We start from the raw sequence: 24,955 nt of genomic DNA on the forward strand, positions 1-24,955 counted from the left end.
TGGCTTTGGTTTTTACATATTGACAGTGACATGTAAATTGAATAATTTTTTTTTCTTCGGTTATATTCTTGAATAAAGCCTCACTTGTTTTGTTATACCTTTTGTGAAAAAGTTTATTTGATATTTGGACTTCAGTCTTCACACATTATACATTTCCCGTTTTAGTAATGTGTTCAACATTTCTTGCCTCGCATTTCCTGTCATCCTACACTTACACAGATTCTTGTAGACATGGAACACACATGAAATGTATGTATTCCAAATAATGATATATTATTTACCCTATAAAATTTCAGACGCGTAACTCCCAGATAAAGAGACTTCAGCATCTGACTTGACTTAAGCTGCCTCAGTGGAGGATGAGTGAGAAGGCTGGCTGCTGTAGGTGCTGATTGACACATTTGCAAAACAAATACACTGAAGAAGAGGTGCGAAGGAATTTAAGGTGGCCCGGCATTACGTCTTTTCACGTAGGCTTCAGGGATTCTAGTGTTAACACTTTTTGCAACATCTTATGTGTGCATCCCTTTAGTTTTCTTTTGCGGTTTTTATGTGTACCTTCTTTGTTTTTGGCACAGGGGCATTTTGCTTTACTCATTAGGAACTAATTCTCTGGAGGCAGATCTCCATATCAGGGGCTTGTAGTAAGTATTTGCAAATTCCCTAAAAGGCCATCACACTGACTTGTTTCAATTGTGTTGGTGGCAGAGACTGATGGGCATACCTAGGATGCAATGGAGGTACTACATCTCTTAACTGGCCTTGGAAGCATCTCATATAATTCCCCAGGAGCAGTTGAAAGTAGTTGCTGAGGATTTTTGGCCTCCTTTTAGTTTATAGTGTTGCTACCACATCTCTTACAATGATAAGCAGAGCAAAAGCGAAGTGATTAAAAGAAAATCTCAGACGTTGACAGTGTTTTCTCGTTTCTTCCAAAAAAATGTTTTGGAGGCAATTTCTAAAGTTAGGATAGTACATTGTTAACCATTAGATTGTTCCTATGTTTAGAGTGTTCTTGATGTCAGTGTTTACACATCTGTGACAATCAAAGTAAATTCACAGATCATCATAAAGCCCTTAGCTTGAAAGCATCTGACTGTGGGGCAGGATGTGAATTTTCGTGGTTCACCATATACTTTAGATTTGCAGTCTGCTGCTATTCTGTATGTACTTGGGTTTAGTATTGAACAACTACAAGTCTTTTATTTAACAATCTGGATAATGATAATCTGTCTGCACTGCATGCAGGTCAACTTCTTCAAGCATATTTACTAGACCTCTTTCTGTACAACAGGGTATGGGCCTTTGTTTGCCACTTTCATATGTTCTGGGACAAAACCCAATCAACTCTTCATTGTCCTTTATCAGTCTCATTCAGCAGCTTCACAATTTTCATAATTTATTCCACTACATGACTGTTTAATCTGAGCACTGTATCACTAGAGCAAACCTCAAACTAATTTTAACTTTCTCTTTATAACTTGCATCTTCTATTTGTAATAACAAATGGTTGCAACTGCTTGTATGTTATTTTTACAGATTTCGAACTCTTTTTGTTGCTGGAGAACGCTGTGATATTGACACACTAAATTGGGCAAAGAAAATCTTCAAGGTGCCTGTGTTAGATCATTGGTGGCAGACTGGTAAGTACAATGTAATTACACTGGGATCCTAAAGAGGACGACTATTGCACTTTTTTACAAATCCATATGGAACCCCTTTCCATCCAGTTCTGAGATGAGAATGTGAATGCAGTGGTGGTCTGTTTTATAATGAAGTGGGTAGAATAGTCAATATAAGTCAAGTTAAGGTCCATTTTTTTCTTCTGGGTTGAAGATGTTCAAACTGTGACGGGAAAAGACACATAAGTCACTTTATTGGTCTTTTTCACAGACTTTTCCCTTGTCTCTTTTAATTTAGTCCCAGTAAGCTCAGCTAAATAATAGCAACTTTGACAATATATAGTGAAGGGATATATACTACCCTTATCCAGAACACAATGCCAAAACCATGTTATTTATCAGAAGTAATAAATTTTATTATGCAAGAAAAAAAGATAACACATTGAAGGTTAGACACTGTGAGAATACAAAGTAAAGGATACATAAAGTGAAAGGAATCCCAGTTTACAACATCATTAGTAATAAGCTAAAAGTTCTTGTCCATATACCCCAATCCCAAACTCATGGCTCAGGTGCAAAAGACTGTGTCCTACTCTACAAGCTGATGCCTTATTTAGGAACAGTTTAACTGTTTTATATAACACAGAGATACCGTAGATCCCGGAATATAAGCCGACTCGGTATATTAGCCGACCCCCTTCTCTACTTACTAAATTACATGTATTTGCCGATGACCGGTATTTAAGCCGACCCCCTTCTCCAAGCAAAATTTTCTAAATTGCCTTAAAAGTGTCTCTTCAGGTATATTTATCATGTTTATCGGCGAGAATTTGAGACTGCCGGCATTTTTGATGGAAACCAGAAAGTGATTGTGGAGAAGTTTTTCAGTGCACTTTTTTGTACTTTTTTTTTTCCTTGTTTGTGCACGATCGGTTCGGCGAACATCCGCTACACCCGTCGGAACCTTATAGACATCGGTGTCCAGAGCCAGACATCTGTTTCGAGTGTTTTTCATCACATGCACAACATCCCAGACAACATAGCGAGACCAGCGGGCTCTCCGTGGATTGTTGTCGGGTCTAGGAGACGACACAGACAGAGGAGAGAAAGAAAGCAGAAGCGGGGCCGCAGATCCGGCATTATGCTAAGGCTAACAAAACAACCATACAAGCCCTATACAGAACTTTTTTTCTGCACTGAAGGAGCTGCTTTTAATCTCATTGTAGATGTGTATAGTGACAATAAAAGGCATTCTATTCTAGAAACAACAATTTCCTACTGTACTCACCATTTAATTTGACATCTTTGGGCTGCAGGAAGGGAGGAGGAGGAGAATGAAACGGAAGGTGGTTATTGTTTAGAAGGAGCCTCCTTATGCAAATCTTTTCTTTGTACAATTGTCGAGATGGTGGATTTCGACATGCTGTACATATTAGCGAAATCGGTCACACGAACAGTACTTTCATATTTCCACACAATTTCCATCTTCGTTTCGATTGTGATCGCTTTCTTTACCTTCTCTTCCTTCCTTAGCAATTATGTGTCTTACTTGCATGGTCTTAATGAATTATATATATAGGTAAATCACTGCAATGACCGAAATTACATCCACAAACACATGTATCTGGGCTCTGACTGACGCTACTAACACTCTCGGTTGTTTGTTTACAATCTTGCAAGCGGATACACGTGACCGCATCCAGGTCGTAACGCAAGATGTTGTTCATAAATCAAAACAAAAATTTTTATTTTAAACGTCCTGATAATTTATTATAAATTTTATTAATAAAATCAACAACTAAAACATTTTTTTGAATAAATTCTTTTATTTAATTTAAAGTACCGGCATGCAAAGTTACTTCTTCATCTGAAAGATGGCTCTGTGGTTTCGTCATTATTTACTTCCGTATTCATCGGCAAAACCGGCATTGCGCTGGAAATCTTGAATCTGAAACGATACTCGTTGTATAAACCGACCCCCAAACTCCAAGCCAAAAATCTAGGACGAAATTCTCGGCTTATATAACAGGATCTACAATATTTTTCAGAATATTCTGTTTTCTCACAAGCACCATCTCTGCTGTTGTTTCCAGTGTAGAGGTTCTGTGCTAATGCTTGCTTTCACTTGTGGATTCTTTCAGCTATGCAGTAGCCCTGTCAGTGTGCTTTTTGTGTATCTCATACTTTACTTCTGGGCATTCCAGTGGGTGGGTACCCTAACCCCACTGGCATCAGCTTTCCTGCTGGAACTTGGAATGCCAAGATGTTCACCTGACGCTAATTGATTCCCTTTGCATTTTGTAGTATTTACATGTTTTGCTGGATCAAAAGCCCCAATAGCATGTGTTTCTGTGTTTTACCTAGAGACTCTGAGTCATTATGGTCAGCCTTTTCTTCTGTGTCACTCTGCCTTACTGACCTGGTGCTCTGTATTTTCATCGTCTTTGCTATTTCCTGGATAAACACTGGATTTCCACTGTGCTACAATATTTTCATGATGAACTTCTCTTAGTTAAACTATCTGTCAATAGCAAATGGTCAGACTGGAATACTCTTTAAAAAATCTTTCACGTACAGCTTAATTTAAAGTATGGTCACAGGAGATTGTGAAGGCCCAAGGCTGTGCTAGAGAGCTCATCAGCACTGTAACTCTGATGCATGCCATCCAGCTAAGTGTTTTTATCACAGTATTGTCAATGTGTCAGATCTGCACTATATTTAAATAAACTCCAGATATGAATCTGTGGGCAGCACATGGTCTGTCAACAGTAAAGCACCGGTACTGTCTGAATTCCTTACAGACTACAATCTCGATATTTTATTCTTAACAGAAACATGGCAAAACCTAGAATATACATCTCTGAATGTCTCTATGGTTGCTTAGCATCGGCATGCAGATCAGGTCATGGCAGTTAACTGACCGTAATTGTTAGATTTGATCAAAACATCAAATAAACATCAATTGAATTCCTTTTTTCCATTGAGTGTTTGGCTCTAAACCTGATAACAGAATCCAGTCCTCCCCCTACTCATTATTCTCTTTCATTTTCAAGTGATCTGACTGAATTGTTAACTCAGTTAACTTTTCTTTCCCTGACAATTAGTGGGTGATTTATATTTGTACAAGTAAGCTTAAACATGTTGTATTATTTGTTTATAATTGTCTTCTTACAGTTTTTTTGTTTATTATTCCTTATTCTAACTCAGAACTTTGGCTTTCATGACCCTATTATTTAGTGTTAAATTTTGTATATTTATTTCTATTAAGTGTTATTTATGCATTCTTCTTCTGTTTGTATAGTACTCATTTGAATGTTTTTGGACTGATTCAAGCATGAGAAAAGGAACTGTATAAATAAATTTATTAGCTGCCTTGTTTCCTGTCAGTTTGTGCCCTTGCACAATTCTCCTCTTGACTCCAAGCCCAAAGGATGTAAGGTGAAGTTTAAATTCTATTTCATTGTCATTTTAAGGGGCAGCTTGGAGCTACTTTGTGGCACTGCCCCTGTCCACTTCCATCCCTCTGCCTGTTACATGCGTGCTTTGGCAGAACCAGTCAGGCCTTGTAATATTTATCGTATTTTTATCATTTGTATATCATAGTGGGAAAGAGTAGCCATCATTTTCTAGTCATTACTTGCAATAACATATTTGATTATAAGCTTTAGCTGCCTATAATTTTTCGTATTTGTCATGTTAGGATATGATATAAAATTGCATTCTTAAACCAGGTTAATCCAGTTCAAGATCATGAGGGGCAAACATAGCACTGGCAGAAGATATCCTTGACAGGGACAATTTAGAATCCCCAGTTAACCTAACCTACATGTCTTTGGCAATGTGGAAGATAAACACAGTATTCAGAGGAAAGCCCGCACAGGCACTGAGAGGATGTGCAAACACTGCACAAAATACAAACAGGTGTTGGATTCAGCAGTAATGCTAACCACTGCTAGTCCATGTGATTACATGTCAAAATTAATAATTTTAACATTTAAATATATAGATAATACATCTTTGGGAGGAGTACAGTTTAATTTGTGTGTCTTACTTGTTCTCATATGAGTGAGGTGACTATAATTGATACTCAAAATGTACATTGCAAACTTACTTGGGAGTATTGACAACAGTTACTCTGAATGACCATATAAACTGAGCAAATTATTTGTGAAGAGGCCTGAATGACATTTTAAAAGTCTCTGGGTATGATAAAGTTACACATGTGATATACTGCAATGTTTCTTGTAAATCCAGTCAAGATGCACCAGGGAAAATAGAGCTTTTCAAAGGTAGGAATCATTTCAAAAAATAAACTGTAAAAAACATGGATATGAAGTATACAAATGCTTGTGATTATGTACTGTATTTGTAAAATGTGTCCCAAAAACCCCTTTAGCCCAGGCAACATTTCACATCTGTGATCAAAATGCTAAAAAAAAGACTTTAGACAACTGAAAATAAAATTTAACACGGCCTTCATAATAGCATGTGATATTTTCCATTCACAAAATATGCCTCCAGAAAGTTGCTAATGAAGAGGAGTGGAATGGGTGTATCTAAGATGTATGATGATGCATTGCAGAGAACCTTAAAGCACAAATACTGAGTGAGGCTGTAAAGACATGATTGGTTGTCAAGTTAAGTCATGTTTTGCCTACTCTATATGTTTGTTAATGGCGATTTATTATTAACAATTTCTGTTGATTGTGGTACAGAATTGCTGAAAGGATACTCACAACAGTAGCAGACTCACAAGTGTTTTTGTGAGGCAACAAACAGAAGAATGAGTCTTCTTCACAAGTAAATATAATGGTATACACTTAACATTACTTCTATCAGTTCAAAACTTTTTTACATTCTTTTTGCACATTTTTTGACCAAAAAAATGTATAAAATTTCTATTTGTGAGATTTTTGCTGTTTGTACTCGTTATTGACATTATATTACATAGTGCTATTCATTACTGGCAAAAATGGAAAGCTGAATTTATAATCAGAGGACATATGAAAATTGATGATAAGGTGAAATATCATTACTTTACACAAAAAATACCAAGGTGCCCCCAGATGGAGTTTTGGGTTATAGACTTGAAAGGATTAAGGAATTGAGACAAAAGAGAGCCGTTATGACGGATAAGCAAGAAGGTCAAGGCAACTTTAGATTAGCCAGAGCATGCCCTCCCAGTGATAGATTTCAAAAGCTAGCTGAGATCCCTTGTCTTTGATACATTGGAAATTAATGTAGAATATTTAATGTTTTATCATTCCAAAACGCATCAAAAAATAGATCTGATCTGAGAATAATGTTTAATGAGAAGACAAAGTGGGGTTGTGGCTCTCATAAAATCAATGCAGGGTACAATATTCATTTTAATAATGGCCAGGTGAGAAAAGAAAAAAATGAGATAGATGAGGCTAGTTCTCGGAGGTATACAGACAATTCCTTTGACTTTATGCTTGGTTGGTGTAACCCCCTAATATATAACACTTGGGTCACAGATTTGCACAGAGACACAGGAGGTCGTAGAAACAAGAAGGATTTTTATTCAAACACTGCAAACACATGAACTTAAACATGCTCCATGACAAGTCAGAGATGACAGTTCCGCTGGTAGCAGAGAGAGAGAGAGAGAGATAAAAGCAAACAATCAATTCCAAAACCGACAGGCGCTGCGCAAGGCTTTTAAGTTAGCGGAGTATCGCGTGAGGCTTGTATAACACGTTATAGCACAAGTGAGAAGGTAAGGAGCAATGTGCGGGTAGTCTGTGTTTCAGGGGTATTCCCAGGGACGTCTTTGTCCTCTTGGGGTGCGATCACCCCTCCAGCTCACACCCTCCCCTCAGCTTTATTCACATTCCCATGAATCAAGCGACTCTCTGTACCAGGTTCAGGTTCATGTAGTCGTGATAATACATCTGCGTTGACATGTTCAGAGCCTGGTCAATGTTTCACTGTGAAGCTGTAAGGTTGTAAGCCCAGAAACCATCTCATTAGGCGAGAGTTTGTATCTTTCTGTCGGTACAACCATTGAAGTGGAGCATGATCAGTTACCAAAGTGAAGTTTCGCCCCCACAAGTAATAGCGAAGCGCTTCCACAGCCCACCTAATTGCCAAGCATTCTTTCTCAATTGTAGAATAATTACGCTCCCTCGGAAGTAATTTCCTACTCAAATATGTGATTGGATGTTCTTCTCCATCAAAAATCTGTGACAGGACTGCGCCTATACCAAATGCACTTGTGTCTGTTTGCAAGACAAAATCCTTTGTGAAATCCGGGTTCCTTAGAACTGGATAAGAAGACAATGCTTTTTTTAAATCGCTGAAAGAGCGTTCGCAGTTTTCTGTCCACAAGATAGGTCGGTTTTCTGCCTCTAGTAAGTTCTGTAAGGGGAGCAGCTCTATGTGCAAAATTTGGAATGAATTTTCTGTAGTAACCAGCAGTCCCAGAAAGCGCACTTGTTTCTGTGTCTCAGGTCTCGGGTAAACAAGCATTTCTTCTATTTTCCTTAACTGTGGCCTAAGTAAACCCTTGCCCATAGAATAGCCTAAGTAATGAGTCTCGGACATGCCTAGTTTACATTTCTTAGGGTTAGCAGTAAGGCCAGCCTGTCTCAAGCTTTCAAGAACGGCTTGAAGCCGCTCTAAGTGTGTTTTCCAATCATTGCTAAAAATCACGACATCGTCAAGGTATGCCCCAGCATATTCAGAATGAGGACGAGGATCTGATCCATCATATGCTGAAAAGTTAGAGGTGCTCCGTGAAGACCAAACGGAAGTCTTGTAAATTCATAGAGTCCGTCAGGAGTCGCAAATGCCGTTTTCTCACAACTGCTAGCCTCTAAAGGCACCTGCCAATAGCCTTCGTGAGATCTAGCGTGGAGATATAGCTCGCCTGACCCAGTTTTTCCAACAGTTCATCGACACGGGCATGGGATAAGCATCAATTTAGAGACCTTATTCAAGCGTCTGAAATCGATACAGAACCGAACCGTCTTGCTTTGGGACTAATACGACTGGGCTGCACCAGTCACTTTTACTTTCACGAATTACACCCAGTGTCAGCATCTTTTTTACCTCTTCACAATATTTTGCACGCTTCGGTATCCGAACGGCCGCATCTGTACGCAACACGTCAGGTTCTGTGGTAATTTTATGTTTTGTAATGTTAGTCTTGCCTGGTAAATCTGAAAAGACATCAGTGTTCCGTTCTATCAAAGATAACAGTTCTGTCTTTTGCTTGTCAGTAAGATCTACCAATGGTAACATCGGTCTGAGAAACAGCAGCCAAGGAAGTGTTAACCTCTTGTCGGTCGTGCCATTCCTTCAAGAGGTTAATGTGTAAAATCTGGAATGGTTTGCGCCGGCCTGGTATTCTAACCTTGTAATTTACCGGACTCATACGCTCCTCAATAATGGCGGGGCCATTTAGCTAAGAATTTGTGTGGATCCGAGGGAACCAGTACCAAAACACGATCGCCAGGTTTGAATTCACGGAGCTTACTGCGCCTATCGTAAAGACGCTTCTGAGTTTCCTGTTCTCGTTGTTGGTGTTCCACAGCAATAGAGGAAAGCATAGAAATTCTGTCTTGCAACGAAATTAGTCGATCTGCAAAGCTTGGACCTTAGCTGCTCTCTCGCTTCCTATCCATTCCTCACGCATCACATCCAGGATGCCTCGCCGCCTGCCAATAACAACTCAAGGGACTCAAGCCAGTGGACGCCTGTGGTGATTCTCGCACCGCGGACAAAACAAAAGGTAGGACAGTGTTCCAGGTTGTGGGATCATTATGAGCATCTCGCCTGATCATTTGTTTCAATGTTTTGTTACATTGCTTGGTTAAACCATTCGCTTGAGGATGGTAAACAGTAGTACTCAGTTTCTTAATAGCAAAGCTGTCACACAATTGTTTCATCACGAGAAGTGAAAGGTGTGCCTTGATCAGTTAAGATTTCTCTAGGGATACCAATACAGTAAAAGTTTCACATAGTGCTTTGGCTACAGTCAAGAGTTGGCCTTTTCAGCAATCATTTCTGGATATCGTGTCGCATAATCAACCAACACCAGCAAATATTGGTACCCATCCTTAGTCTTAGGTAATGGTCCCACAATATCTAATCCCACACGCTGAAAGGGAACTTCCAATATGGGCATAGGACAAAGGGGAGCCCGAGGAGGCTTATAAGCAGAGACGATCTGGCAGTCTGGACATGAAGTACAAAATCGCTCAACATCTTTTCCCATATTAAGCCAATAAAATCGTTTTGATAACCGGTCTCTAGTTTTGTCGGCACCGAGGTGCCCCCCCAAGATGTGTGAATGTGCCAGATGCAAAACAGTTTCCCTATGTGCTTCAGGTACCACCAGTTGTTCAATAAATTCCCCCAAATGATCTGAGATCACTCTGAAAAGGCAACCGTCCTTTTCTATAAAGTGGGGTTTTCACCCCGAATTACGCTCTTGGTAATAAGAGTCATTAGCAGGCGAGCCTGTTTAAATGCATATTCTAATGAGCTATCAGTATGCTGCAAACGCACAAAATCTGATTGTTCGTTAACACTCGGTTTGTGTTCGAGGCGCTTGCAATCTGGGAAGATGTAGAAGGACCAGCCCATTCTGGAAGATTGTCGGGGGTGACCTCCTCCGTCTCGCTGGAGAGATCGGGTTCAATATCTAAGTTGGGCTCTAGATTTTCCCCGCCGCTACCAGTTCTTCGCCTTGGTTTTTTCTTCTTCTCCCCCCAAGTTCATTAGTGGACTGGACTACTGGTCCCTTACATTTATTAATCAGTTTCGGAAAAAGGGCATTTCTCCGTCCTATGAGTAATGGCCAAGGGCACGAGTCTGAAACGGCAGACCAAACCTTAAAGTGGCGACCCTATAAGTTAAAGGAAGAAGTAAAGTCTGATAATCTTTAACATCACCATGTACACAGCGTATTTTTACAGTCTCACAGTCTCTAAGGCATTGTTCATTAAGACAGTCTCGTCTCACAATACAAAGGTCACTTCCCAAGTCTAACAATGCTGAGATTTCTCTGCCCCCCAATTTCACCGGGATCAACAAGCCATCTTTTCCATCCGATATGTAATAGTTGAGCAACAAATCTCGGCCAGTCCAATCTCCATTGAATGAGCTGGAGACAAGCAACATTCTCTTGCCAAATGGCCGAGTTGATCACACGAAACATCTACGGTCGGCTCCGCTCGAAATATCCTCTGACGCCCACGCCGACGCTCTGTAGTGTCCACGGTTTCTCGCCCGCTGTTGCCGCTGTCTCCCCAGAAACAGGCGTCTCATCTACGACTGGATTTCCCGGGGTCCTACCTGACCCCATTCGATTTTCAGGTCCTGCAGCGTGTCGATCGGTTTAAGAATGTCCTGGACGCTCGCTCACAGGTTGCGGCAGCACGAAATCCACCGCTCTTTCTCCAAGCGGACTGTGAACCCTCTAATCGCCTGGACATAATCGTAATGATTTAATATCATGGCGTAGAAATTCATCTCAAGAACTTCAGGTATGCCGGCCAGTAATATATTCACGACAACTGTTTCCATCACGTCTCCTTCAAACCAGCAGTGCACTTTATGTATCAAATCTTGAATTGGCGCACGGATTGGGTCATCCATGTTTAGTTTCCAGTCTTTAAGTGCATAGCTTTTAGACATCTGAAATAAGTCTTTGGCGCCATCCATCTGTGCAACCACTCCTGGTACCACTTGTCACGCTTGGGTCACAGATTTGCACAGAGACACAGGAGGTCGTAGAAACAAGAAGGATTTTTATTCAAACACTGCAAACACATGAGCTTAAACGTGCTCCATGACAAGTCAGAGATGACAGTTCCGCTAGGAGCAGAGAGAGATAAAAGCAAACAATCAATTCCAAAACTGACAGGTGCGCAAGGCTTTAAGTTAGCGGAGTATCGCGTGAGGCTTGTATTACGCGTTATAGCACAAGTGAGAAGGTAAGGAGCAATGTGAAGGTAGTCTGTGTTTCAGAGGTATTCCCAGGGGCGTCTTTGTCCTCTTGGGGTGTCATCACCCCTCCAGCTCACAATATATATATATATTCTATTTTCAAAATCAGAAATATGATTTAGTTTATAGAATAGATAATACACCATATATGTAAACTATAGGCAAATAATAACTTCATAGCGGTAAATCAATAAGATAGCTCCCTTCTTGGTAAATGCATTATGTATGGAACATGCTGTTGATACAGACGCTTTTAACAATGTCAGCACATATTATCGTAAAATGCTGTAAAACTAGGCATATTTGAAATAACTGATAAAACCTGCTGGAGATTCATGGGTGGACTGCTTTAATTTCGGAGGTCGCTGTTAAGTATTTATATTGTGTCTAAAGAGAAATACTTTTGGAAATCACACTGCTAATTATTATAATCAAACAAATGCAATAGACTCTGCACTTACTTATCTTTTATAACATGAATAATTGAGACAAAAGTCAGAATAAAATTTCTCATTAAGATTTATTTATGTTTAATACTGTATTTTTTTTATAAAGCCTGGATGCACATGATTAAAATTTCTATTAGGACATTTAAAGAAAAACCTCTGGATGTTCTTTTTAGTATGCGTATCAGGTCAAGCCGCGGAGCATGCACTGGTATGATGCGTTGTCGCACCCACCACATGACAAAACAGCTTGGGATCCTGGTGTGCAACCCCCCAAGCAGACATGTGGTCTAGTCCCACCCTTCAGAAATGACCCTCTATCTGCTGCAGCCAGGTGTTACGTGGGCATCCCCTTGGCCTGGTCCAGCCACTCGTGTCCTCAACAATGAGGATCCTGTGAATTGGATCACGGGGAATCATGCCACATGGGCATAGTGGCGTAACTGACGCTTCCTCACAATACAGGTATCGTGCCTCATTTGGGACACCAAAGTCAAACCAGCGGTACCCAAGGACTTTCCAAAGAGACACGGTATCAAAGGAGTCCAGTCTTCATCTCAGGTCACTGGATAACATCCATGTCTTGCAACCATATAACAAGACAGGAAGCACCAGGACTCTAAAGACTTGGACCTTCGTCCTTTTGCATAGATATCAGGAGTGGCACACACCCCTTTCTAGCGACCTCATGACCCCCCCATGCTCTCCTAATCCATCTACTGACTTTACAGGAAAAGTAACCAGAGACATGAATGTCACTGCCAAGGTATGTAAACCTCTTGACAAGGTCAGCATTCTCTATGCAGACAGACACACTGCTGATGACTGTGCCAAATAGGTCATTAAAGGCCTGGATCTTGGTTTTTATGCAGCATATGTTACTTTAAAATTTACACACCTAAAAGTCAAACTCATCTGTGCTTTTTTCTAACCCACATGCAGTCTTCCAAAACACTGTTTTGAAAAAATGCTCCTCTGCATCTTATGTGCAGTTAGTTTACATGCTGTCTCCAAGTTAAATGTTTGTGTCTAGCCCATGATAGACTCTTGTCTCACCCTAGTTTAAATTGTAAATGCTACTGCATGCATCCAGGATCTCTGAAATGAATCGGGCTTATATACCTCATATTGCATGTTAAAGCCTGTGCTCTTTTTTCTAGTTGCATTGTTTTTAAAGTAATGCGGCACAGGCATAATGTGTTTAGCCGTGTTTTATTTTCACAAAAAAAGTTAATCCTTAATTACTTTCTATGAAGATCCAGTCAGAAACTGTACTGTACATAACAGTGAGGCTTCACAAATATTCATTTGCAAAAATTCCCATAGCACATGAATGCAGCACTCAGTTTTTCATTTGGGAAAAAAACAGCCCCAAAAAAAATTGATAACAGAATGTAGTTGAGCTGGTTTGTTAACACGAGCTACCGGCTGAAAGAGGTTTTCCCTTTAGTAAGCATGGGGGAGAACATGCAGTTAGTGTCCAGGTGCAGCATTAACATGGGTATCATGCAACATTTGTATGGGTTTGACTGTAGTCTATCAGACATGTGCCGTATGCTTTCAACATAAGAGTTTCTTAAACTTAGTGAAGATTTTGTGAAGGTGATGTCAAACCCAACTTCTTATTGAAAAGCCTATTTAAATCCTTTCCCCGAGGAAGTCTATTAACAACTGGCTAAGTATAATAACTTTCACACACCAATACTAATAAGCTTAACTAAAGATTGTTTCTTGATTCAATATGCCCAGCCACCAATAAAAGGTTTGATATTCTGTAATAATCCTGACAAATTGGAACATAAAGTACATTAGGATTATAATTTACAGTCGCTAAGTTTCACATTGTGTTTATAGAAACACAGTTGAAGAGCACTTCAGCAGATATAAAGATACAATATAGGACAAGTTTTTATTAAAATATGAAAGCAACAGGAAATGTGTAAAATCTAGACGATTTTGGATTGTATAGCATCGTGTTTTTACGTAATACAATGCTCTTGTGAGATTATTATGGAAACATCTGCTCTCTTCATTGCTTCATGCAGCAAAGGGTGACTTAAAATGTATATCAGGACTGTATTTTGTGAGATATGAAGTAGTTGAATGTTTTCAGATTATGAAAATGGAGGTTAAGTGGTGATGTGTTTAATGGTATGATAGAATTAGTAGGTAATTTAAAAAGAGTTCTTCAACAAAGTTGATGCAGGAAGAAATTAAATTAGATTTTCTTTACACTTTTAACAAATTACCTGGTCGTGTAGTTCATAGTAGTTGTTTAGGGACCTTTTAAATCTCAGCTTGGTAGTACTTTACAATTGAGTTTTGTTTAGAATGTAAAAAGACCTAATCTTTTATTGAGGAGTTTATTGAGAAGATGTAAAATATTTAGAAAATATAACATTAGAACAAGCTATTATTGATTGAAACAATGTTTTAAAATATAAAGTTTGACCAAAACATTTGTACATTTTCAGTTTCAGTTAAAAAGCACAGTCCAGCCTCGTACACAACACACCATTGTTTTGAATCTCACATTTTATTAAACAATGGAACCTGTGTTAAATATGTAATAAAATCCTATCATTTAAACCCATTTGAGAGATGCTTATACTTTAAATTTAATCAGCATTTAGCTTTGCATTCAAGCCTAGAGTCACCAATTAGGTTAGCTGGCATATCTTTTAAATGGACGAGAAAACAGAAGAAACCCCACAAAGAGGGACATGTGCGAACAGAGATTAAAACATGGGAAACTGGAAAGGCGAGTCAGCAGGACCAACCAAACCAACCACATCCTACACATTAGTAGCTTAGTGGCTCTAAATTGGTTTAGGATAAGTATTGGGGTTGGGTCCTATCCTTTATACAGTGTTTTATATTTATTGGCATTACTGAAATCACATTAGTCCACACATACACAGATACATTTGAAATTGCGGTTTTCATTTTAAAAGGTTTCTGTCATTTCTAATATTGTCAGATCATTTCCTAATAAATTTGTCATTCACAGCAAAATGTCAAAAAGAAAGACATTTTTCTTATTGGAGATGTGGGATTTGTCAGCCAAGAGCACTGTTGTTTGCAGATCTACCAAATTAAGCTGAAAAAGAACATGGAAAAAACAAAATAGATGTTTTGTCTGTACTCCTAGCTAATCCTTAAGCAAGTGGAACACACCAGAGTTAACTTGGTGTGAAATGCCATCTGTCCATCCAACCATTTTCCACCTCTTATCTAAAGATGGGTCACGTGGGCAGCAGTCTTAGCAGTAAGACCCAAACGTCCTTTTAGCCAGCCACACTTGCCAACTCTTACTATGGGATTCAGATATTATCCTCCCAGTGAACCTTTGGTCTTCCCTGAGTTCTCCTCCTAGCCCGTAAAACCTCCAAAGGGAGGCATCGATATCAGATGCCAAAGCTATATCAATTGGCTCTTCTCAATGCGGATGTCTTCTCCTGGATGTCAGCACTTCTCACCCTATCTGTAAGAAAGAGCCCAGCCACTCTGCAGAGAAAGCTCATTTCGGCCTCTTGTACCCACAATCTTATTCTTTCAGTTATTACCCGAAGCTCATGACCATAGTTGAGGGTAGGTCAAACCACTTGCATCTAAAGAAGCACCAAAGATGAGTGCCTGATAGGCTTTTTACCTTGCTTTCTGCTTTATTAACTGCATGAAAAGACAGACCCATTATGGCAGGAATTTTACGCTGTTAGTCTCATTTGGGTTGTCTTCAATATTTTACTAAACGTTCATCGAATTCGATTTTATTACTACTATAGCACATTTGAATCAGTACATTTATCATTTTATTTAGATTGGATGGGTACAGGCTCATTTTCATAACTGCGAGTAGGTTGTGGGTATTTAAAAAAAAAAAAAAGGTGACCCATGCATCACTAGTACCTGCTAACCTGACTGGTTTCTGACCTGAAGTTTAGCAATGTCCCACAATTAATTGGCTTTTTATGGACTAATAAAGTACAACAGGGTGCTTCATTGAAAGAAAGAGAGATACGATGATGATATCTCATTAACAGAACATCTGTGCAGTAACTATATATGCTGGTATAGACAGCTAGAAATACATATATGGAACGGGAACAGTTCCCTAACGTGTCAATTAAGATGGAGGTGATGAGAAAACAAAGCCCCCCTAACTATTGAAAGTCATTCATATGACATAATTGGGTAAAATAGTGGTAATTTAATCAATTTTATTTCTCTTTGACTAGATACTAGTACACTGATTATTTTGTTTGTTATCATGAAGCAAAGCGTAGTTATATGTTTTTGTCTTTGTAACCATTTTAAAAGACCCCTTAACCTGCAATTGCTTTGTCCTGGGTATGACCTTAATCTGCATCCAGCCATGTAAGCAGGTCTTCCAACTTGTGGGAAAAACTTGGGGGTTGAAGGTAGGATCGGCACTCTAGCCACTGTGAAGACCTCACACTGTTCCAGTGTGGTGCTGAGGTGTCACCCATTGCATGGCTACACTTGGGTCCCAATCTGGGTGGTTTGTTGTGTGGTAGGTGTGGCAACACCTGTGTTCCTGTTACTGGGCTCCCAGGTGCCATCTGCTAGTGAAAGGGGTGCAAGTACACTGAATGAACAGAAGAAGCTTGTGATTTTTGAGCTGTTGGCATGCTACAATGAGCAGTAAATGTTAGTGCAACTTATCAAATAACTGGTACTGTAGGAATCCATTAGTCCTTTCCAGAGCACATTAGTGCCCACACTTGCGCTCACTAATGCTAAGTTACTTTAGAGATGCCAATCAGTTTAACTTGTACATGTTTGAGATGTGTGAATAAAACATGTGAAAAGCCAAACAGACAGAGGAAAATACAGTATACAAACACCATGCAGGCAGTGACTAGACCAGGACATGAACCCAGTCTGTTGGAGTTGTAAGGAAAAAGCGCTATCCGTTTTACCACACAACATTTGATTTAATTTGAATTTTATCCTCCTCCATTGCTGTGTCTGTGGTATGAGTTCATGAAATCTAAGAGCATATCTTCTCATCGTACCCACTATACTTATTCTAAATGATCACCCTTTTCTTTCTCTCACGTCTACACATTAACCTCAGTTTATTATTTTTTAAGCCCCCTGTGACTATTAGGATACACTGTCTATTACAGTTTATTAGATTTCTGAGTGGTACCTTGAAATACAAGCCAGTAGAGACTGAAAGAAATGATGGTCTTATATTTTAACAAGTGTAATAAAAAAAAAAATATATATATATATATATATATATATATATATATATATATATATATATATATATATATATATATATATATATATATATATATAGTAATTTACAAAAAAAAGCCAAAGGCACTGTTTCATTGTGTGATTGTTGGGTCTGTTTTACTACTCATGTTCCAAAATTCAGGAGGAAGGCCACATTTAAGAGCCCTCTCCTTTGGAATATATGGTGCCTGATGTATCTAAGCATTATTTTCTTTTTTGCAAATTTACATTTGCCAGCAGTGGTAACGGGTGATTTGAAGTTATTGCTTCCCAGATGATTCCTAACATTGTTTAATTTCGCAGTAGGATTCATTTCAGTGCTTTTGATGGGTGCTGCTTGATAAAAAGGCTCTTTCAAGTTAATAAATTTCCACTCTCTTTATTAAAAACTCCATGGGTGTTCTTATGAAGCTGATTTGTGAGCTGCTGTTTGTCTTCAGTTTAATGCTTTGAGAAATGACTAATTTCATTGGTTACAAAAGGCATATGTTGAACTTATCTATCCATGTTAAGTTTATGCAAATATAAAAGTATTGTTTCCAAGTCACAATATGCTCTTTACCATTTTTTTCCATCTAACTTTGTACAGTTGCAAATAATAGCAGTAATAAAAAGACATTAAAATTTTAACAGAAGAATATTACATTCCAATGCATAGTAAATCACATTTGTAATCAGGTTATACACACTGATCCAAACACAGAAGACAGCTTCATTTATTAAAGCACACTTACTGCCCTGGGCACCCTGCCATTAACTACTGCTGACATATAGGGCTTATGTAATTGAAGATTTCTCATTGTTTAAATTGTGTTGTATAATTCACTTTCTGAACTGTTTTTCTCTTTTTTATGCCTGATGTTTCGAGGAAGTGTGCTTTTTCCAATGCAGTATTTCTATACAAGAGTGCAAGGGAACAATTTTTTAATTTTGATGTGATTTGGAGAGTTCTGTATTTAATTGTGTTCCACACACACACACAGATGCATTCCCACAATACTTTATAACCGGACTTGGCTGGTTAGTAAGTTTTTCACTTATTATTAGTGGCTAAGGATTGCACAGAGGTATTACTTCAGGGAGATGCAGGGAGTTTTTGTTTTTTTTTATAATGTTGCCATTTTGCTCACTTACTGTATTACTTTTTAGTTATATTTCATTGCTTAAATACATTCTGGGAATAGTCAAGACAAAGCTGAATTATTTGTCTCTGTCTCCATGTTATATTTAAACAGATATGTTTGCTTTTGTGCAGTAGGTATAGAATCACATGGTGATAGATAATTTTGTTATCTTGTTGTCTGAATGGGCTTTCAGAGCCTGTTTTAATTAAGTTTTCCTTATGAATAAATACATTGAACTGAAAGTGTGAGATGTTCCCATAGATGCTGTTAATATAAATTAAACAAAGACAGGTATAAATCACAAAGGAGAACATTAAAAAAATTAATGAGAACAGGCTATCCTTCTTTTCTCTGCATACTGTGTGCAAAGTAAAGTTAAGAAATTAAAAGTGAAGATCTTATGATCACCAATTACTGTATTTCATTTCACTACTTTATAATTGTTTGATATACAATCCTTTCCACATATTTGTGCAACATTTACCCAATAATGACTTTATCCTCTGAGTTTGTTTTTAAAGGGTATTTTCTCTCTTATTACAAAATCCTAGAAGTGCTTCTTCATATGCTCCTCTGTCCACAGGACATGCTTGAATGTGCTCAACCCAAAAAACTTTGACGTTGCTAAAAACTACATTAAAATGCCTTTCATTCTTAATTTGTATGCTTGGTCATGTAGTGGTGCTGACTCCAAACAGTGACTGCAGAATCATGAAACAATCAGCCCACTTGAACATAGCAACTGGCCTCTGATTAAGAAATTGATTTTAATGAAAACACCAGGGTCCCCTAGGGCTGAGATTGGGAGCCACTGTGCTAAGGAATGATAAAAAGTGCTGTTTTATTGATAGTGTTTTATAAGATAGCAGTTGGCAATAAAATATTATGCTAGTGCTATTAGCTATCACTAAAAGTATGCTTATTATCATCACACAAAGCTTGCCTGTTTTTTTCCATTTCCTACAAGATTAAAAATACTGAAGATTTCATTTTCCTGCAAGATCTGATTAAAATATGAAATTTTGTAAAGTGTGTTTCCCATAAGCATTAAATCTTTCAGTCTTGCCTGCATGTACTCCAGTGTATAAGGATGTCAATTAATATTACAACTGAAATAGTTTTTAAATTTCTACAACTGGATTACCAGGTGGTTGTGTGATTCACTCAGGTTCCCATTATAAGTCAGCAGCAAATTCTAACCCAGCAAACATTCAGATTGCAGTCCAAAATCCTTAATTACTTATTCATGTTTCTCACCTTAATATGAATAGGCATAGACCAGTCACTTGGAATGCCTGTTGTAGGAAAATGCACCAATCGATGCAGTCAGCTCCAAACACCCCAATTATACAGTGAAATATAGTGAATAGAGATATATGCACCATCTTCAGGACAGGGGGTAGGATATCGGGCCAGTTTCCCCTCCCCCCAGTCTTAAAAGTATCCCATAACGGTGCTAGATAAAAGGTGCATTGGTGAGACTGACTTGAAAATTTCAGGGTCACAGCAATATAAGAGGCATTCAAGTCTCTCTACATGGCATCCTTCAAACCTTGACTTGATGTAATTTTTGGACAAATTAGGTCAATGGAATTAATGAACGCTGTTGGGCTGATGGGCCTGTTCGTTAAAATTGTTGTAATTATTTAGTATATTTTATTATGAGGTGCATCAAACCCATGTTTGGGAACTAGCAAATATCATTAGCATAATAAAAATGCAATCAAAACCCAATTATTTGCTATCAGTTGTAATTTTTTAGAAACCTACCTTTTAGTATTTTTTGAAATTCAGTTTTTTAAGACAGAATAACCAAATGAGATCAGGCTGGGAAATAATTTTCAAGGAGTACTTTTTTGCCAAAAGTGACTGAATTCCAGGGATCCTTTATCTAAAAAATACTGTATATAATCTATATATATTTTACAAAATAATATTTTACCTGTCAGAATATATTGAAAATGACTTATTAAAACTCAAATAATGCATAAAACAAAAATAATGTATAGACAGGTCCAGCTTCCTTTTTTCTTTATGAATAAATGGGTCAAAGCAAATGTTATAACATGTTACAAAATAAGCAGTGTATAGACTTAGAGTTCTTTTCTTTTTATTAAAGAAATTGACAAAACATAAGTAATATATTGATGTAATAAAAAGAAAACTTTTTAAAGTCAGTGGTACTTAAACGTGTTTCAGACTAAGCACCAATTTGGTGATAGGCCACCAGTCACTTTTTTAGTTACCTTTGTGTTACATTTACTATATTTATTTATTTGAAAACCACTAAAAGCCAGTTATCTATAACAAACCCCTGACCATGAAGATAGTATGACAGCTAGTAAACCTCACAAGGCTAATGCAGTCAAAGCAGCCCACATCACTGGCTGCATGAAATTAAAAGACTTCAATGGCCAGAGGTGACAGTGCAGATCGCCTCCTTTCTGCTGGTCCCTTCCAGGAGCCTCTTAAACCCACCAAGAAATGAGAATAGCAGATGAGGACACATACCTCCAGGCAAGGGGAAGGTGCATAAAGGTGCCAAAGTGCTTTTATTAAAACCATCAAAAGAAAAACAAAACAACAGTGTCGAAATGGTGCAGTGCTCAAAAATATTAAATCAATAATCCATAAAAACAAATGCATTCCAATAAATAAATCCATTTAAAGTGAGGTTAAAATTACTTAGCAGGAAGCTGTCCATTAAAACATGAGCCCTAGTGCAACCCTTTAAAAACTGACATCTCCCAGGTTTATCCTGTTTGGCTGTTGCAGCTCAGAGAAACATCATCCAAAGCTGCAGACATCCTTCTGTTCTGCTCATTCCCCTGCTGCCAATCCCATGACATTCCACAGGGAGCCACCGAGCCTCCACTCTCTGAGCCTCAACTGTCTTCCTGGATTTATGTGGCAAGTCCTCTGGTGTAAGTTAGTTGCTCCAACTTCTATGCTGCTCAAGCCTCGGCTACACGCTTCTCTTCCAGGGCTCCATTCCCATCTGCCTGCTTCCTTTCCTCCAGAACCAGCTCACTTGCTTGCTCCAGCCCACCATCTCTCTGTTCATTAACCTCCATCTTTTTGGTTGTCTTTTTTGATTCCTCTTTCTTTGTGCCAGCTCCCCTTATATGCCTCCGTGGGCACAGCTTCTCAATCGCTCAATGCAGAAAGCCAATGAAGCAACTGACACAGACCGAACCCTCATGTGTGCAGGTGCGTCTTGCCCTAGTTACCTTACCAACCTCACCAGCTGCTAACCATTCAATTATATAAATATATAATCTATATATATAATTCACTAAGGCAAGACGACCATGGAAAGCACGCCGGAAGGGGCGTGGATTCACTAAGCTGCCGACAAGTGAGACACCTATGGCGCACGCAGGAAGCAGCCACGCCCACCAACTCCAAGACCATTGGATACGACGACAACTCGCAGAGCCACGCCCACCAACTCAGGCAGCGACACACAGAAAAATGGCGTCATTTATAATTCATCTGTCGTAGAGGCAACATGCAGCTCCGACCCACGCTGACTGTTCATAGAGGCATGTTTCTCGCGGAGGTGAATCGCCATATGCAGCGTGTAAAACGGTTTGCGAGGGGTATCCCATGGGATCCTTAAAACATTCCTTTACAACTGAGGTTAGAACACAATGAAGTAAGCAGTCTTTAAAAAAAGAGTTTTCGGTTATGACGCACGACCGCGTGACCATAGCAAATTGTTTTACACGCATCCGCGACAAACATGCGTCTTCTTAGATGCTCCTGCACTTTGTACACACTCCCCTCCCACCTCGCTACTACCGTGGTCGGGTGTCTTGGTGGATTATATATAGAAAGGCAGCCAAAACTGCACAGAGCAATGAAAAGTCTACATCTGAACTGTACAAAGATGACAACGACTCGAGTGACGAGTTTAGGAAGCAGTCTTTAAAAACCAATAAGCCCTGTGCCTCTGTTTCATTACCGTCTCACCTGCTTCACCAATGCAGGCCCCGCAACAGGGCAGCCAACTGGGTAACCAAAGTCTTTGGGTTCAGGGGGGAGTATGGTTACAAAGCTGAAACTTAAAGGAATTGACGGAAGGGCACCACCAGGTGTGAAGCCTTCCGCTTCATTTGACTCAACACAGGAAACCTCACCCGGCCTGGACACGGAGAGGATTCACAGATTGATAGCTCTTTCTCGATTCTGTGGGTGGTGGTGCATGGCAGTTCTTAGTTGGTGGAGTGATTTGGCTGGTTATTTCCGAAAACGAACGAGACTCCCGCCTGCCAAATAGTTACACGACCCAACAGCGGTCGGGTCCAAATTCTTAGAGGGACAAGTGGCTTTCAGCCACGTGAGATTGAGCATTAACAGGTCTGTGATGCACTTGTATGTCCGGTACTGCACGCGCGGTACACTGAATGGATCAACATGTGTCTACCCGGCGTGGGTAAGCCGTTGAACTCCATTCATGATGGAGACCGTGGCTTGCAATTGTTCCCCACGAACGAGAAATTCCCAGTACGTGCGGGTCATACGCTCAAAATGATTACGTCCCTACCCTTTGTAAATATCCCACCCCCCGTTCGTGTGACTTGGTGGATTATATAAAAAAGCAGCCGGGACCGCAAAGAACAATGAAAAATCAACGTGGAAACCGACTGAGGCGGTGTTTGGAAAATTAACAGTCAGCGACTCACAGGTGCGTGTGGACTGTGCACAGACGAAAGCGACTCAGGTAGGGAGTTGGGGGCGGGCACATAAGCGAGCAGTGCGTACTGAACGAGCGCCGTTCAACCCCGTCCTTCACTTTGGAAAGAGAAGGTGCGACTGCGCTCCTCCGGTTTTCAGTCACGGACAATTGTATGTTGGTTCGTAGCGTGCATTGTTGCAATGCTACTTTTCTTGGTGGTTTATTAAATTACGGATCTTTCAAATGTTTATTTTTTCCTCTGTGCTTAAAAATCATTTAAAAAGCGGCCTGATTATGCGGCGTATGCTACGCCGCGGGTTGGCTAGTATAATATAACTAGCAAAATACCAGCCGCAGCGAGAAGTAGTGTGTTAAAGAAGCAATGAAAAAGAAAAGGAAACATTTTGAAAATAACGTAACATGATTGTCAATGTAATTGTTTTGTCACTGTTGTGAGTGATGAGTGTTGTTGTCATATATATATATATATATTTACACACACATACATAAACATATATATATACATATCTATACATATACACATATATATATATACATATATATATATCTACATATATACACATACATATACACACACACATAAATACATACACACATACATACATACACACACAAATACATATATATACATACATACACACACACATATATAAACATATATATACATATACATACAGTACATATCTACATATATACACACACAGCTATTTCGTATCAGTGCAATACGCTGCTTGTTAAAACGGATAACTCCGCTCTTACGTGCAAGTCTGCGTGGATATTATGAACATAATGCAGGCATAAGGTTCGAGCCGCATGTTGACGGACTTTTTTTGTTCTTCGAAGTCACCAAAGCGCCGTGCAAACTCAGTGCGCTCAGTTTATCAGCAAAGTGCGTATTTGGGAACACCGTAGTGACGACTTGGTTCAACATTACTTGGCAACAGGGAAAGTGAGGCAAGGTGCACTGGTGCATTTGTGTCTCCCATAAAAGCAACTTCACTTGAAATCACTTTGTGATTGTGCACGGGTTAAAACGTCCGCTGAAGTGTCAGATTCTTATTTACTTATGCTGCTTTCTGTATCTTCTGCATTGCATTCAGGTTAACCTGATGTTTTGTCTCATAGTGCCGTCTTAGATTAAATTCTGTAATTACAGCCACATTAGCTCCACAAATGAGACACACGGGTTTAGTAAACATATACTCAGCCTCCCATCGGTTTTTAAAGGCTCTATTTTCAGAATCAACTTTTCTCTTCAGCATCGTGTGAGCTAGCTTCGCAATAACTTGATTAACTCGGTAAGTGTTCGGCAAGGCAGCTGAAGCGCTGCATTATGGGATCTGTAGTTTATTGTGTTACCAGCGCTTCATATACCGGGCTTTAATAACAATAATACAGTATATAAAATGATCTCGCTGGTCGGATATAATTACACGCCGGGCGGATGTGGCCCGCCCCTTGAGTTTGACACATATGGACTAAATAGAACTTGAAAAGATATATTTTTCAAATGTGATCGCGCAATTCAGATAGAGTTGACGCACTACAGCCTGCATGCCTCAATAAGTCATCCTTCCCTCGCTCTTACTTTTTTACCGTTCATCTAATGAATACACTGAGTATGGCTTTACCAAAACAATCATTGATGGCGAATAAAGTATCCATTATTCGAGTATGTAGATCGGGTTATATATATATACATATATATATATACCCGCGTATCGCAGCGGAGAAGTAGTGTGTTAAAAAAGCTATGAAAAAGAAAAGGGAACATTTTAAAAATAACGTAACATGACTGTCAATATACAGTAT

The 24,955-nt window shown here is 39.1% G+C and overlaps 1 protein-coding gene across 2 annotated transcripts in view; it reads left to right on the top strand.

Annotated features, from left to right (window-relative positions):
• Positions 1 to 24,955, top strand: part of acss3 (acyl-CoA synthetase short chain family member 3) — a 215,911-nt gene that overhangs the window by 109,346 nt on the left and 81,610 nt on the right. For both annotated transcript variants that reach the window (XM_039761751.1, XM_039761752.1), the window contains one exon: positions 1,540 to 1,643. In XM_039761751.1, coding sequence (XP_039617685.1) covers positions 1,540 to 1,643 — 104 coding nt within the window. The remainder of the gene's footprint in view (positions 1 to 1,539; positions 1,644 to 24,955) is intronic.

This window comes from Polypterus senegalus, chromosome 8 (genome assembly GCF_016835505.1).
Source record: "Polypterus senegalus isolate Bchr_013 chromosome 8, ASM1683550v1, whole genome shotgun sequence".
Lineage (NCBI taxonomy): Eukaryota > Metazoa > Chordata > Cladistia > Polypteriformes > Polypteridae > Polypterus > Polypterus senegalus.